The sequence below is a fragment of the Solanum pennellii genome, chromosome 1 (assembly GCF_001406875.1).
Source record: "Solanum pennellii chromosome 1, SPENNV200".
NCBI lineage: Eukaryota > Viridiplantae > Streptophyta > Magnoliopsida > Solanales > Solanaceae > Solanum > Solanum pennellii.
The window spans coordinates 89259588-89275702 of NC_028637.1; the positions used below are offsets into that span (position 1 = coordinate 89259588).

Sequence of the window (16115 nt, forward strand, 5' to 3'; positions counted from 1 at the left end):
AAAAAAATATTTACCATTTATAGCAATAATATTTTTACCTCACTTGATCACTTTTAATTCATTTATAATACAAGTTTAATACATATTACAAAGAACAATTTATTATTCACATATAATACAAATTTTAATAATGAATAATATATTTATCACACATTTTAATACACTTATAATACAATGTGACAATTTTTTTACCAAACAAACATAATATATTTCAAAAAACAATTATAATTCATATATATTGCATACATAATTCACTTTTAATATATATTACAAATTTAACAAAGCACTGCTATAAATGGTAATAAACAAAAAGTATCGCTAAAATCAGTAATTATTTTTTAAAATGTATTAATTTATGTAATTTTTCCAAGATTTTATTTGAATGGTTATTTTTTAATAAATAATTATTCATTTTAGGGAACCTTTTTATTTATATTAAATTAGTAATACATAAGTAATACTATGATAAATCTATAATATGTATTAAAAGTGAATTATGTATGCAATATTTATGTATTATAACTTATAAATGTTTTAAAATACATTATACTTATTTGATAATAAATTGACACGTTATATTAAAATATGTGATAAATGTACTATCATCAATAAAACTTGTATTTTATATATATATATATATGTTTTATAAAGTGTTCACTGTGATATGTATTAAAATTGTATTATAAATATATTAAAAGTGATATAATAAAATTATTTTTTTATATATAAATGATAAATATTCTCTTAAAATAGTATATTTATATAAGTTTTGAACTTGTGTGGGATCTACGTTCAGAAGACTTTAAATGATTGTGATCAGCGGTTTTTGAAAATTATGCATATACTGTGAAGAAATTGTCTATTCCTCTTATCTTCTTTCTAAGAGTTGAATCTCTCATCCTCATTTTTATCTATATATCCTTTGTTACTTGCTAATTCAGTATCTTCCACTGTAATTCAGTAATTTTAAGTGTGGTTGTGATTTGGATATTAGTTAATAGGAGAAAATGATAAATATAACTCCGAACTATCATAAATGATATGTAAATATATTTCGTCATATTTATGGGACATTGGTGCCCCTGCCGTCCAAAAACTAGAACATATATATCATTTATACTAACGGACATGGTATAATCTTAAACATTTATCGACAGATAAGATTGTGTCACGTGTCCCTATTTAGTCTTCCGTTAGAGTGAAGGACATATTGTATATGCTCTAGTTTTTGAACGGTAGAGACACCAGCGTCTCAAAAATATAATGGGATAATTTGCATACCATTTACAATAGTTCAGAAGTATATTTATCCTTTTTCTCTAATTAATATATAATGCTCGAGTATTTGGGCTTGTGTGTATCCTCCCGTGTTCAATATACACTAAAGTGATCTAATTAATATAGAATGATGGAGTATTTGGGCTTGTGTGTATCCTCCAGTCTTCAATATACACTAAAGTGATTATCAACAAAAAGATGAACATATGTAACACGCAATAAGTATTTGTCTACATAAAGTAAAGTAGCATTAACATACAAAAAGTAGTGAACATACTTTTTAGCATTCTAGCCTTAGTACAAATTCATGTAACATCACAACAATTTTATCTGAATTTGTTGCTGCAACTGACTAAATCAGATGACATATACACAGACTTAAATCCCATTCTTTTCTTCACAAGATCAAATTCCAACAAATTCTCTTCAATTTGCATCCCTCCAAGAACAATCGATGTTTCAGCATTTTCACCACCATCCAAAAATCCTAGACACAACAAATCACTACTATCATTAATAGTAGGAGATGCCATGAAATTGTTCATAGGAAGATCCCAAGTTGTACTATTATTATGTTCACCTAGCAAAACAAGACTAACTTGAGGAATTACAAGCCCTGTTACAGTATCCGAATTCGACAAGTTAAAGCATAACTCAAATGGAGTAATAGGTTTAGCTATTGGAACTTTAGCAATAGCTTTAACAAACTCATACTTAAACGCTTTGTAAATTGAAGATTCCATTGTACCATAAGGAACAACAGTGCTAATCTTTGTTCCTCCAACTCCATTAGTCTTGTTAATAGCAAGTAACTTATTATCAATCGGTACAATTTTCCCATTTACTAAGATTTTTTCGACTCCAATGAAATATTCAACCGATGCCTCACCTGGAAAATAAGCCCCCGCGGTACTAACAGGATTTTTGAGCAGAGGAGTGTAAGTTAGTACCTCATTAGATGCATAATAGGATCGTCGTTCACCAAACAAAATAACACCATTTGATTTAGTGTTACCGCTCAAACAAATAGCGAATTTTCGAGGTAAATGAAAAGCTCTAGCTAATTGTGAAGGAAGTCCAGTGTAACCATTTCCAAGTCCAGCCATACCTTTAACTCCATTGGCTAATTTTTCTAACAAAAAATCTCCAGGACAATTAAACATCACTCCACTAGTTGATGATAATAACATTTTGGACACATTATTACTATTATTATTAGTAGTAGTAGTAGTAATGGACCATAATGCAACAATATCTTGAGCAAGTTCACCATCAGTGCTAGATCTTTTAATTGGATTGTATGGAATATGTGAACATGTGTAATTGTTGCACCCTGGCCTAGGAGCAACAGGACAACTAGATCCATAACACCCTTGTGAACCTGAGAGTTTGCATGGTCTTGAACCACATGGAACATTTTTGTAAGATGAACTAATGTAGTCATTTTCACAATCCATCCATAGAAATCGTCCGCCGAGGTCGACGGTTAAATTGACAGGGACAAGAGGGGTTCTTTGGTAGATTTGAGCAACATATTGTTGTGTAATTTCATCTTTGAATACTGGAAGGAAAAGAAGAGGGTGATGCTTATGAGATTTTTTTTTGGCTATGGAGTAATTTGATGAACAAATAAAAAGAAGAAAACATAATAAAAATTGAGGGATTTTCATGGTGGAGAGAAGTGTGATTCTTTGATAGAATGAGAGTATGTTTTAAAGGAGAATTGTTGAATAACGCCTAAAAATGGGCACGTGAAAGTGAGGGGTGCAAATTTGGACGTATAAACAATTTTCATGCAAAAGCAAAAAAAGGTAGCTGTCCAATTTTCTAAAGAACCTGAAATGGTGGGTCAGGTAGTAGTACTTTCTCAGTTTTAAAAAGAACAATTTAATTTAATTTTGAGATAAAGTGTAAAAATTAATAAATGTTACGATTCTGAATTAATTTTATGACTTTAAACATGTCATGTGAAAAATTAAAAATTAAAAATTAAAATTAGAGTGTTATCAAAAAAATAAAAAGGTCATTATATTTTAAAGAAATTAAAAGGGAAAATGCACGAGTACCCCCTCAACCTATGCCCGAAGTCCTAGAGACACACTTATATTATCCTAAGGCCCTATTACCCTCCTGAACTTATTTTATAAGTAATTTTCTATCCCTTTTCGTCCTACATGACACTAGCTTGAAAAAAAGTCAATCAAACGTTGGACCCACAAGATAGTGCCACGTAGGCCGAAAAGGGGTAGACAATTATTAATAATTAAGTTCAGAAGGTAATAGAATCTTAGTATATTATAAGTGTGTCTCTGAGGTTTTGGACATAAGTTAAGAGGGTACTTATGTATTATCCCTAAAAAGCAAAGTAGATCATTGTTTTTGAAACATAAAAGACCGACTCTTTGCATTCTTTTGATCGTTTGGCAACCTCTTTGGACGGTGAAAAATGCCTTTTTTTTTAAAAAAAAAATGGAATGTTTGATCAAATTTTGAAGAGAAAAATAAATTATAAAGAACTAGCTTTTAGAAGCTAAGTAGTTTTTCCTCAAAAATACTTTCTAAAACATCAATGGTTGCTGAAAAATATTTATTTAAACACAAATTATTTCTTTCTAAAATATTTTTTTAAAAATACAATTTTAAAGAAATCATTTTTAAAAAATAAATCGATTTTAAAATTTTAACCAAACAAACTATACTCATCTACTTATAGAGATTATGTACCTGTATAAAACACATTTTTACTAGCAAACAATTTTACATTCTAACCGCTTTCCATTTCCAGCACTGGCACTCAGATCATTTTGTCAAAAGAAGCAATAGGTAATTCACTGCCAGCATAAGCTGTATAAATAAAGAGATGAGAAGAATTAGAAGAGATTTTTATTTTTTGTATAACTTGACCAAGATTATAATTTAAGTGAAAAATTTAATACTCTATTATTAGGGTTTTAAGAAGCATAAAAATTCACAAATAGACATTGTGAGTTTTTGGTAATTTCATTTTACAAATACTTGACATAAATATCTTTGGCATTTATCAAGATAATGAATTGATAAGAAAAATATTTGTTATGCCGACTAAGCACACGTCACCGTCAACGTACTCGCTTCCCCATAATTAGTATTGATTTAAAGGATAGTTTGGTCATTTAATAGTTTCACTTTAATTTTATATTTTAATAAATTAAGATATGTTATAAAATCAAGTTCATAGCAATATAGGTATAAAGAGAAGAAGACGAGATATAGAAATGAAGAAGAGAACTTTATTTCTATTCAAGTGTGTTTCATGTTGAGATATCACTTCCAAAAGACATCTAATTAATAGATATATAATTATCTTAGAGGTTCTTATCATATTGGAAGCAACAGTACATGAATCCAATTTGTTTGGATAAATCTAATGGGTAATTCACATGTATAATACAATGGATTTATAAAACTCCCCCTTGGATATCCAAAGATAATATGCCTCTTGAAAACCTTACTAGAAAAAAGCCATATAGGAAAGAGAAGAGTACACATATCTTTTGATACGCAATATTTGTTGCCTCATTTAAAACCTTGCCAGGAAAATCTAGTGGGACAAAACATCGGTCATGGAAAAAAGAGTGCAACGCGTATCACACTCCCTCTGATCAAAACATCACTTAATTTCTTATGATGATGTCATCCATTCTTATGTACCAACTCTTCAGACGTTGATATTCACAGTATGTTTGTCATCAAATCGCATTCTCGAAGATGTTCCATGGTTGAACCTATTCTGATATATCATTCTCTGATTTCATGGATATGACGAGGCTTTGAGCTTAGCCAAATACATCTTGAATATCATTCTATTCGTCATGACTTCGTAATTGCAAGTAAATGCTTATTCAACTTGTTTACAACAACAATCATCTTGTGGACACATTCATTTGCAATTGATTATCTTCGTACATTGTGGTTGGTATGTTCTTTCTCAAAGAAAAATCACATATTTTCTGAATATGGTGTGTCATTGATCTCATCCAGACGCACTCTCAACTTGTTTTATGGAGGGCTTTTATTCTACATGGTTTGAAGAAGTGATCATCAACATTTGCTTCATTAATCGCCAAGATATCATTGTGCCTCCACATGCAAACAACTAACGTGTTTGAGATCGAGCTTCATGCAGATCAGATAAATATTCTGCATGCGTAACCAGTCATCTTTGACTTGAATTCCTCGGAATAGAATGAACACATGTCTATAATCCTTCGGAGACATTCAAGTATGTGTTTAACATCATTTCAATGTTCTTTTATTGGGGAGGAACTGAATCTTGCCTAAAATTTACTGTAAAACAAATATCTGGTCGAGTATCGTTAGCAAAATGCATTAGTGCCCTAATTGCACTAAGATATGTAATTTCATCACCAAGAAACTCTTCATCCTTCTTTTTGAGATCAAAATGAATCTTTATTTATGTCAACCGATCTCATAATCATTGGGGTACTCAATCAATGTGAATAATCCATTTAAAATCACATCAACACTATTATATGTAACTGAACTGATAGACAAATGTTTCATTTGTCAAATCATCAATCTGTAGGTTAAGACAAAATTCTGTCTTACCAGAACCTTTTCATAAAAATGCAAGGACAATTAGGGTCATTCTTTTGTACCATTTTATTCCTTGACTATTTCAATCCATATAAGGATTTGTGAAGCTTTATTGAAAAAGTTTCTTTTAAAATCTTATATGTATCAGACACCTTGATTACTTCAAGGATTTTTACATAGCCTTCATTATTGTCTAGCTAGACATGATAATTATCCATTATATGCATTCAACTTTTTCATATATTGATAGATCAAAACAAACCTCATTGCATTCACCATGGTAGAAAACATCTCCAATAATGTCAGGAATTTCGCGATAAACCTTTATACCTCAAGGCACAAGTTCTACATGATATATTACGATTATACCATCACATAATAATTTATTTGTACCCCACTGACATTATACCTTGATTTATGGACTATCAGTCCAAAACGTCATTTCTCTAAGTGAAACAAAATATACTTGTATTATGCATTTACTTGGCCAACCATTTATCTGTCCACACTATATGATATATTTGAATTCAAGATCCTCGTCACAATTTATATCATTGATCAAAGATACCGTCGATGGTTATTTGATATTGATTCCAACATGACATAACTTATCAAGATCTCTTAATTTTTCATTATTTTTCAGGTACTTGAACCTTTTCCAAGGTTTTATGAATTGTTATGTCGTGGTGCTCTCTTATAGCACTTGCCTTATTATCATAACCATATTGATCATTTGCTCCTCTACTTCTTCAAGAAATTCTATATATGAAATCGATTAGTCTATTACGCTTTCGGCGTATCATAGATTTTGTCTTTCAAAGACTTCACATTGGAGCATTTGCAGCCGAATTATATCATAGGATCAGTACATTCATCTGGAAATTGTTTTGCAACATTATGCAAATGAATTATTACTTGAACTTTACGTTCACAATGAGGATCTAGATAATTCATAATTAACCTCACACATAATTTTCAACTGTCAATCATCTCACCCCTAATGTTAGAAAATTTAACATTCATCCCAACCTTATTTGGGAATTCATCTTTTTGCGTGGTGGAGCAATTAAAATCATAACCGCACATTCAACATTTTAGATGAAAATTATTTGGTTCGTGACCCTGAACCAATTTTAATTGGGAAACCTTGTTGACTTGATGCATATATGTGTTGCTACACGTTAAATTATCTCATACTAAATCTTATTTTGGGAGTTTTGTTCTCATAACCATGATTGAGCTGTAATTGGAGGCATACAATTTCGGTTAAATCAATCAGCATTATCAATATAACTTCATAATTTGGAACTGTGCTCTTAATTTAACAATTCGAGCAAACAACCTTACAAACACCAATTTGTAAGTTGACATCAGAAAATATGTGATCATCGCATAGATGCATCTATCATATAGTTGCAAATGATCCACGAAAGGATCCATATACACCTTTTTACATGTTTCAAAAATTTCAGAGAATTACAATCCCAACGTTTGTTGGCAGAATGATCATTTTATGAGGAGAACAAGCAACACAAGAGAATTCATGAAGAATCTTTTATTTCTTCATCATATAATCTACATGAATTCTCAATTACATTTGCATCACATTTAAACCAAAATGGTTAACTGGTCATGCCAACTGATCTTTATTTCAGATACTTATAGTTTACTTTTGCATGTGAATTCATCAGCATTTCCATGTTTGTGTGCAACAAACAAGAGGAAACAATGGGTAACCTTTTATATAAATATTTATAACCCGTTTCGGTTGTAGTAAAATCTGAAGATAATAAATCTTTTCATAATTTATACTTTCAATATATATATATATTTGTTCAATTCATTCGAAACTTAAAAAGTTTCTTTTGAGACTTACTACAACCCCAATATTATTCCTATGCTAATAATACAACTCATTAGAGCTTGGAATTAATTTTGTGTACTATTACATATTCCATGACCATCAATATGGTGAACATCTCCTCAAAGAGAAATTATATTATTATTGTCATGGTCAAACTATTACGAGCAAGACATGTTTCTTACTTTACTTTTGTTGTACCATAGGTACACAAGCAATGACAAATTTGTATTGCCACACAATAATGACCACAACCCTTATATTCAAGAATTATTTCTTTCTTTTTGCCTTTCGATAGTTCACAATAAACATACCATAGTGATGTATAAACGTACAATACCATTAATCATTTCTGCCGAATAAAATTTATTTCCTCTCAAACCTCCTGTAGAGGTGAGTTTTGACATATATCATTTTTCTCAAACCTCTCATAGAGGAGAGTTGTGGTATATATCCAACCCGTAATGATTTTATCACATCTTGACTCATTCTCTTATAGAATGATCGAGCATTAACGATACTCATCACAAGTCACATTCTCTTTAAGAAATGGACTAATCATTTATATGTGTATCATAAATTTGCATTATAAGCACATTGTCATGCTTTTGAAAATTTATCATTTTCGCTTGACACACCTTACTCTCATTTTTGAAAAGTCAAGTGTACCACCACTTTATATTCCTTTCTTTTGACGGTAGCTTTATAAACTTATCAAATTATTAGGTCGACAACAACCACAAGTTCAATAATCTTTCACACCATTTTGATGATATAATTACATTCACATTTTGAAGGACCACTTGGAGAACCCATATTTTTCTTCCTTTTATAATTACCACAATGATGAGTATTATAATTTTGTCTCTTCACGCCCTTTTTAATATTGTTAATCATTTGTCATCTTTCAGACTAATTCTTTACTGCTACCATATTCATACGATAGAATGGAGCAAATCAACATGCGGATTTCAAACTTATCGTATGTTGCTATCACATTCTTTTCAAGGAATGGAGCAAATTCAATATGATGAATTTCAAGATTTTTCATCAAAAATATACTATTTTTCCTCAGTCATCATTTTATCATCACTATGGTGCATTGACTCAAACTCAATGTTTTACCCATATAAGGCGTGTTATGCCATCATTTTATTGGACTTGAACCCAATCATGATGCATCAAAACTCAAATTGATGTCTTACCCTCTTGGTGCGATAGAACATAAATATACCGTCTTACCCTCAAACATTTTTCATTATGGTGCATCCGGACTTTAACCTAATGGCTTACCCTTTTGGTGCGATGAGACTTGAATCCATCTTCTTACCCTCTAGTAATTATAAATATTAGTAAGTTCCTCATAATTAACACTAAGAAAATCAATATGTTCTACCTTTTCATATAACACATATATACTAAAATAAATTATTAGCATAAGAGGAATTTTTAAAAATATGAATGTGTAACAACAAAAAAATAGAACATGTTCTTGCTCACAAAAGTTTCAACTATAACTCCTTTGCGAAGTATTTAATTTTCAAAGCATATTCGTGCTGATAACGTGTTATAAAATCAAGCTCATAATAATCTTGGAGATTCTTCTGATATTGGAAGCAACAATACATGAATTCAATTTGTTTGAATAAATCTAATGGATAATCCACATGTATAATAGAATGGATTTATAAAGTTATTATTTCATTCAATACTATTTTTATCATTAAATAACTCATTTTTTTATTAGAACTATCAATATCAGCTAGCTCACCCCGTCCGGACTAGCTCATTTTTGGTGTAGGGGCAGAAAACGGTCGGCCCAACCTATAAGTACGTGAGCTACAGGCTAGTCGGGTCAGTCCACTTTTTTAAAAATTATATATTTTTATAATTATTAAATTAAATTATAAATTATAATTTAAAAATATTATCATAAATATCGACAAAATAATATTACATGATGTTAATGTTACTACTTGCTAATCAAATCCACAAATAAAATTATTTTTATAATATTTACTAAGTTTTTTTTCAACTAAAAGTATAAATATCTAAATAGAAATATTAATCTAATTGTTTTGAGTTTGAACTCTCTTTAATTTTAAATTTTAATGTTATATTATATTTTTTTTATTTAATTTTTATTGGCCTACACGCCGACCCTACCGAGATTTCTCAAGCCACACAAATCAGCAGGCTTATTCAGGCCGGTCTGAAAAATCCTTTTCTTAAATGAGCTTCAACAATCTTAGTCCAACACTATTAAATTTCGGGTTAGGCCAGGCCAGGCCAGCCCAACAGGCCTAAGCCATATTGACGACTCTATTTATGATTGATTTACTCTCCTTTTTAGTCAGTCCCAAAAAATAACATTTCTTTATTGAGTAACAATTTAACTTTAAAATATTCATTTTATCCTTAATGAAATGATGTATAACCACTCAAATTTCTATAATTTATTTTAGATCAAAAGTTTTAAAAATCGCTCTTTCATTTTTAAACTCAGTGTCAAAATACATCACATAAATTGAGACGGTGACAATAGTAATCAAATCTAAAATTTTAAAATATTATTAGTAAAGTTTGTTGATAAAATAAACTCCTAATAAAAATTAGGATAATTGTATTTAATAGCAAACTAATAACCTAAAATAAATGGAGTAACTAATGTTTGATTTAATTGTGCCCCATAGCAAACGTTTGTCAAAGTTTGCCAGTTGTCTATCTCCCAAAACTCTCGCTCGCCACTCTCCTATTCTCGCTCGCCACTTTCCCTCTGCTCGCCTCTCTCGCTTTATACAACAGAAGTGTATAAATTATGTTTCTATTTTGTATAAAGCGAGAGAAAATTGGATATACACATGCAAAAACATATATCTTCGTGCTAAACACTTAATTATACAATTTACAAACATTTTACTTCGAGATGCAAATTTTATACAAATATTGCAGCGAAAAAGGTCAGCGAATTATACAATTGCAGTGAAATACAATTTTCTCTCGCTTTATACAACAGAAATGTATAAATTGTGTTTCTGTTTTTGTATAAAGCGAGAGAAAAACATATATTTTCTTCCTATACACTCATAATTATACGATATACAAACATTTTACTTCGATTCAATTGTATGCAAAGCAAAATTTATACACATATTACAGTGAAATAGGCCAGCGAATTATACAATTGCAGTGAAATAGGCCAGCGAATTATACAATTTAGGCCAGCGAATCATACAATTGTATATGTATAGCGAGGCCAGCAAATTATACAGTTGTATATGTATAGCGAATTATACAGTTATAAGTTTGCTATGGAGCGCAATCATGCAAACTTTGTTATAGCATACAAATATAAATTTTTTGTTTGCTATATGTGAAAGTTGCCTAAAAATTATGTGTCTTATAAAATTAAATAGTGTCATACTTTTTTAGTAAACAATTTTTTTGATAAAGTCAAATAAATTCAATTGACTGAAAAAAAAACACAAAGAATAACTTTAGTCAAATAACTTTAATAATAATTAATCCTATTGTGTAGTTTATTTTGTATAAGTGATTACCATTATACGAGACACTATAAGAAAACTATATTGTCAAACACATATAAGTTTTAAAAAACGAATCACAAGAAATCTTATACATCCAATTATTACAAAGTGTCCAAACACAAAGTTTGAACATTATTATAATTCAATACATTAATTAAAACAACTTAGGTCCACACTACCTAAGCAATTGAAGTGAAATTAAAATTGGCACATGTAGTTTGTCTAAAAAGGATTGAAGATGTGAATCCCAATCTTGATGCTGCATGATCAAATTGCAAAAGATTGTCTTCAATTGTATGTCCTCCAATCACAATTGAAGTCCTTGCATTAACACCACCATCCAAAACTCCAAGACACAAGACATTTTCACTAACTTGTACCATTGAATTTGCTCCAAAAATAGTCCAAACAACATTTGCATTTTGTAAAACAAGATCAATTGATGGCACTGCTGGTCCAACTCTTGTACTTCCAATATCTCTTGAATCAAAACAAACCCTAAATGGCGCCACGGCCGCAACCCTAGTCACATTAGCTAGTTCCTTCACAAAGAAATTTGTAATAGCATTGTATAGTGAAGTCTCCAAGATTGTGTAAGGATTTACTGTGCTGATTTTTGTTCCACCAACACCTTGATTGTCAATTGACAACAAAGTTGTGTTTATTGGTACAACTTTTTGGTTAATCTTAATGGATTTTACACCAATAAAGTATTCAGATGATGGTTGACCTGATGAAAAGGCTGAGGCTGTACTTACTGGATTTATAAAAAGTGGAGTGTATTGAAAGTCATTATTTGAGAACTCTCTATTAGGTAAGAAAAAATAAGGACCATCTCCAAAAAGTACCACACCTTTAGAGTTACTAGAAGTCAAACAAAGAGCAAATTTTCTAGGAAAACTAAATTCAGCTGAAAATTGAGAAGGAAGAGATATTTTTGTTCTTCCAAGACCAGCCATACCCTTAACACCACTTGCAAGACCTTGTAAAAGAAATGTAGCACCACAAACAAAAAGGAAATTTTTATCACTTACGCTCCTATCAGGATTTTTTCCATTAGATGATTGTACTGACACAACATCAGAAGCTAACTCTCCACTAGTAGCGGTCCCAGTAACCGTGTTGTCAGGAAGTAGACCACACGTGTTATTATTACAACCCGGTCTAGGTGGAGAAAAGCATTCTCCACAACCAGACGCTCCGCCCAGTGAACACTGGGCGGAGCCACACCGGGCCGGTTTATAAGAGGAAGAAACATAACCTTGATCACAATCTACCCATAAAAATTGGCCACCAAGATCAAGAGTTAAACTTATAGGGACAAGAGGTGTTCTTTGTTGGATTTGTGTAAGGTATTGGAGAGTTGAAGCATCTTTTGTGACTGGGATAATTAGGCCTTTGGGACGGAATGAAGTTTGATTTTGAGCTATAGTTGAAGTAATGAAAAGAAGAGAACACAAAAGAATGGCATGTAAACAATTAGAAGAAGCCATGATTTAATTTATTTGTTGTGTGATGGTGTTGTAATATTAGAGGAAAATAATGGAGTTTATATAGTTTTGAAAAATACATTAAAAAATAATATAATGATGATGAATACGTGCAAGCTTAGAGCGTCTATGATAATGAGTTTTATTTGCCAACTCAATAAAAAATCTAGAAGCGTAGAGGCTTTGATTTTTGACTTTGTTTGCTTGATTTGACTTTAATTTATCATTTTATTGATTTTATTTTTCATTGACATTGAAATCTAGATATGCCTTACAAAATTCATACCGACATTATCTTGAACAGTAATTGCCTGGATCTATTGTGCGTGTCAAAGATTATGTATAATATTAAAGTGAATTGTTAAGCTGAGGTGGAGCATAATGAATAGTCATAATGAATAGTGAAGATTCATATAGTTGATTTTTATTAGGGAAAAAGGTCTGATATACTTCTCAATTTTGTCATTTGGAGCTGATATACTTCTTGTTATGAAAGTGGCTCATATTTGCCCTTACCATTATACAAACGGCTCACATATACCCCTGCCGTTACAAAATGACTCACATATACCCTTCATTTAACGGAAGTTAAAAAAATTAGTTTTAAATTTATATTTATTACTTTTAATTTTTTTTAAAAATTATTTAGGGGTATATATCAAAGTTCAAGGTATATTTTAATTTTTTTAATACATAAATTATTTTTTGACTTCTTTTATTATAATTATTTGAGTTTCTTATTCTTATTTTATTTTTTTCTTTCATTCCTTTGATTAAAGAAAAAAAATTTAAACTATTTTTTTTTTGTCTATATTGTAATTTGATTTTTGTATTCGAAGAAAAAAATTTGGTCATCTACAATAAGTTTTACAAGAATATTAGTGAAACATAAATAAATATGATTATCAAAATAATAATTCTAAATTAGTCACTGAAACAAAATAAAAGTCAAAAAAATATGTTTGACGAGGATTAAATTTACTCATATGGGATTATATATTGTAGAAAAAAATAATAATAAGTTAGATTAAAATTATCTTCTTTTTTTCATTTCCGTTAGAGGAAAAGGGTATATGTGAGTCATTTGTTTATAAGTAGGGGTATATATGAGTCACTTTCATAACAAGGGGTATATCAGCTCCAAATGACAAAGTTGAGGGGTATATCAGACCTTTTTCCCTTTTTTATTAAGATATATAGTGATCTTCTTCTTTTTTTTTATTATTATTTTTATTATTATTATTATTATTATTATTTTTATTATTATGATTATATTATTATTATTATTATTATTATTATTATTATTATTATTATGTAGGCATCAACTAAACAGAGGCTAAAAATATCTTTAAGTCATAGGTTCAAACTTCAAAATATTTGATAATACTAAAAATGTTGGTACATTGAAAAAAATAATCCTTTAAGATAAGGAAGATGCTAAATGGTTATAATTTGAAAGAGATGCTCCTGAGATATGCTCACTTTGAAGTTTGAACTATCAATTTATTGTAATTAAAAAGATAAATCTTTTGACTATATATTATCAAAGACGTGTGTAGTTCAACGTTTGAATTCTAAAAGCAAATCTAAATAATGGTCTAAAATGACAAAGATATGTTTTAAAATATATATTAAAAATATATAAAAACAAAACTACTGCTCACTTGCTCGAAAAGGTGATAAAGTTAGCTTGTGAAATTATTACTCATTCAATTTAATCAAGTTTGAACAGATTATTGATCCTTAATTTGTTGGTACAGTTCATTTCAATTAGTCTGAAGTGATTCATGAGAATTTTTGTCAATATATTTTTAACAAAGAACAAATTAAAATAATTAAATTTTAGTAAAAGTTGAGTGAGTTGAGTTATGATCAACATTTTAGATGGTTTTTACCTGACTTATTTTAGCCCTAGTAACTTTTGAAAGGATCAATAACTCGTTTAATTATTAATTTATCTCATTTAAATTTATTTGAATTCAATTCAATTTGTTTATATGTCTGTATTGACTTGCTCAAATTTCAAAAGATATAATTTTATTAATGGTAATTAACTGTGGTTGAGATACACATACCTTTCGCCAATCAAAAAATTACATTGTATAGCTAGAGAAGAATTTATATTTATATATAACATATTGTTACTTTTTAGTTGAAATTTTGACTCTGTCAATAGTATAATTAACGCACTAATTCTTATTTAAAACAGAAATATATGTATTACTTTTCATATTTTATTTATTTATTCTCAATACGTAATAGGTGACGCTTATACAATGTGTTGTGATGAAGCAAATCCCTTGTTTTTAGCCTTTGAATTCCTCCCCCATTCTATTGCTACTTTTCAGTATAATTATTAACTTCCCAATGTGCTGTGGATAAAAATATAAGGCATCGATATTATAGGAAAATATTATTCTAATTGGCGGCACCAATATTATACGGTCAAATTATTACCCTAACTCGAAAAATGGTTCATTAAATGACCGACAGGAAAAAAGAATATTAATTTCTAGGTGAATTTTTACATCTATATTGTTAAGATATTCATGATTTAGTTAAAATTAAATTAAATCGATTAAATATTTAGTTATTTAGTTTTGAGTCTGTGTTAGTTTGATTTTAAATTTAAAAAGTTCATATTCTGATTTGATAGTATTAAAAATAAATCAAAGAAAAAAATCAAACTAAATCATTATATATATATATATATATATATATAAATTAAATCGATTAAATATTTAGTTATTTAGTTTTGAGTCTGTGTTAGTTTGATTTTAAATTTAAAAAGTTCATATTCTGATTTGATAGTATTAAAAATAAATCAAAGAAAAAAATCAAACTAAATCATTATATATATATATATATATATATATAAATTAAATCGATTAAATATTTAGTTATTTAGTTTTGAGTCTGTGTTAGTTTGATTTTAAATTTAAAAAGTTCATATTCTGATTTGATAGTATTAAAAATAAATCAAAGAAAAAAATCAAACTAAATCATTATATATATATATATATATATATATAAATTAAATCGATTAAATATTTAGTTATTTAGTTTTGAGTCTGTGTTAGTTTGATTTTAAATTTAAAAAGTTCATATTCTGATTTGATAGTATTAAAAATAAATCAAAGAAAAAAATCAAACTAAATCATTATATATATATATATATATATATATAAATTAAATCGATTAAATATTTAGTTATTTAGTTTTGAGTCTGTGTTAGTTTGATTTTAAATTTAAAAAGTTCATATTCTGATTTGATAGTATTAAAAATAAATCAAAGAAAAAAATCAAACTAAATCATTATATATATATATATATATATATATA

At 28.9% G+C, this 16115-nt stretch overlaps 2 protein-coding genes across 2 annotated transcripts; both read right to left on the reverse strand.

The window, feature by feature from the left end:
- Window positions 1-1479: 1479 nt before the first annotated feature.
- On the reverse strand, window positions 1480-2948 carry LOC107029834 (basic 7S globulin-like). Its single transcript, XM_015231284.2, has one exon. It carries the CDS (start codon window positions 2946-2948, stop codon window positions 1605-1607), a length of 1344 nt encoding a protein of 447 aa, XP_015086770.1. The 3' UTR covers window positions 1480-1604.
- An 8377-nt stretch (window positions 2949-11325) lies between these two features.
- On the reverse strand, window positions 11326-12833 carry LOC107024082 (basic 7S globulin-like). The gene has a single exon (XM_015225006.2). It carries the CDS (start codon window positions 12774-12776, stop codon window positions 11463-11465), a length of 1314 nt encoding a protein of 437 aa, XP_015080492.1. The 5' UTR covers window positions 12777-12833; the 3' UTR covers window positions 11326-11462.
- Between the last annotated feature and the right edge of the window lie 3282 nt (window positions 12834-16115).

Bases quoted from the DNA above. Each gene is read 5' to 3' on its own strand.
- LOC107029834 (XM_015231284.2), bottom strand. From the start codon at position 2,948: ATGAAAATCCCTCAATTTTTATTATGTTTTCTTCTTTTTATTTGTTCA.
- LOC107024082 (XM_015225006.2), bottom strand. From the start codon at position 12,776: ATGGCTTCTTCTAATTGTTTACATGCCATTCTTTTGTGTTCTCTTCTT.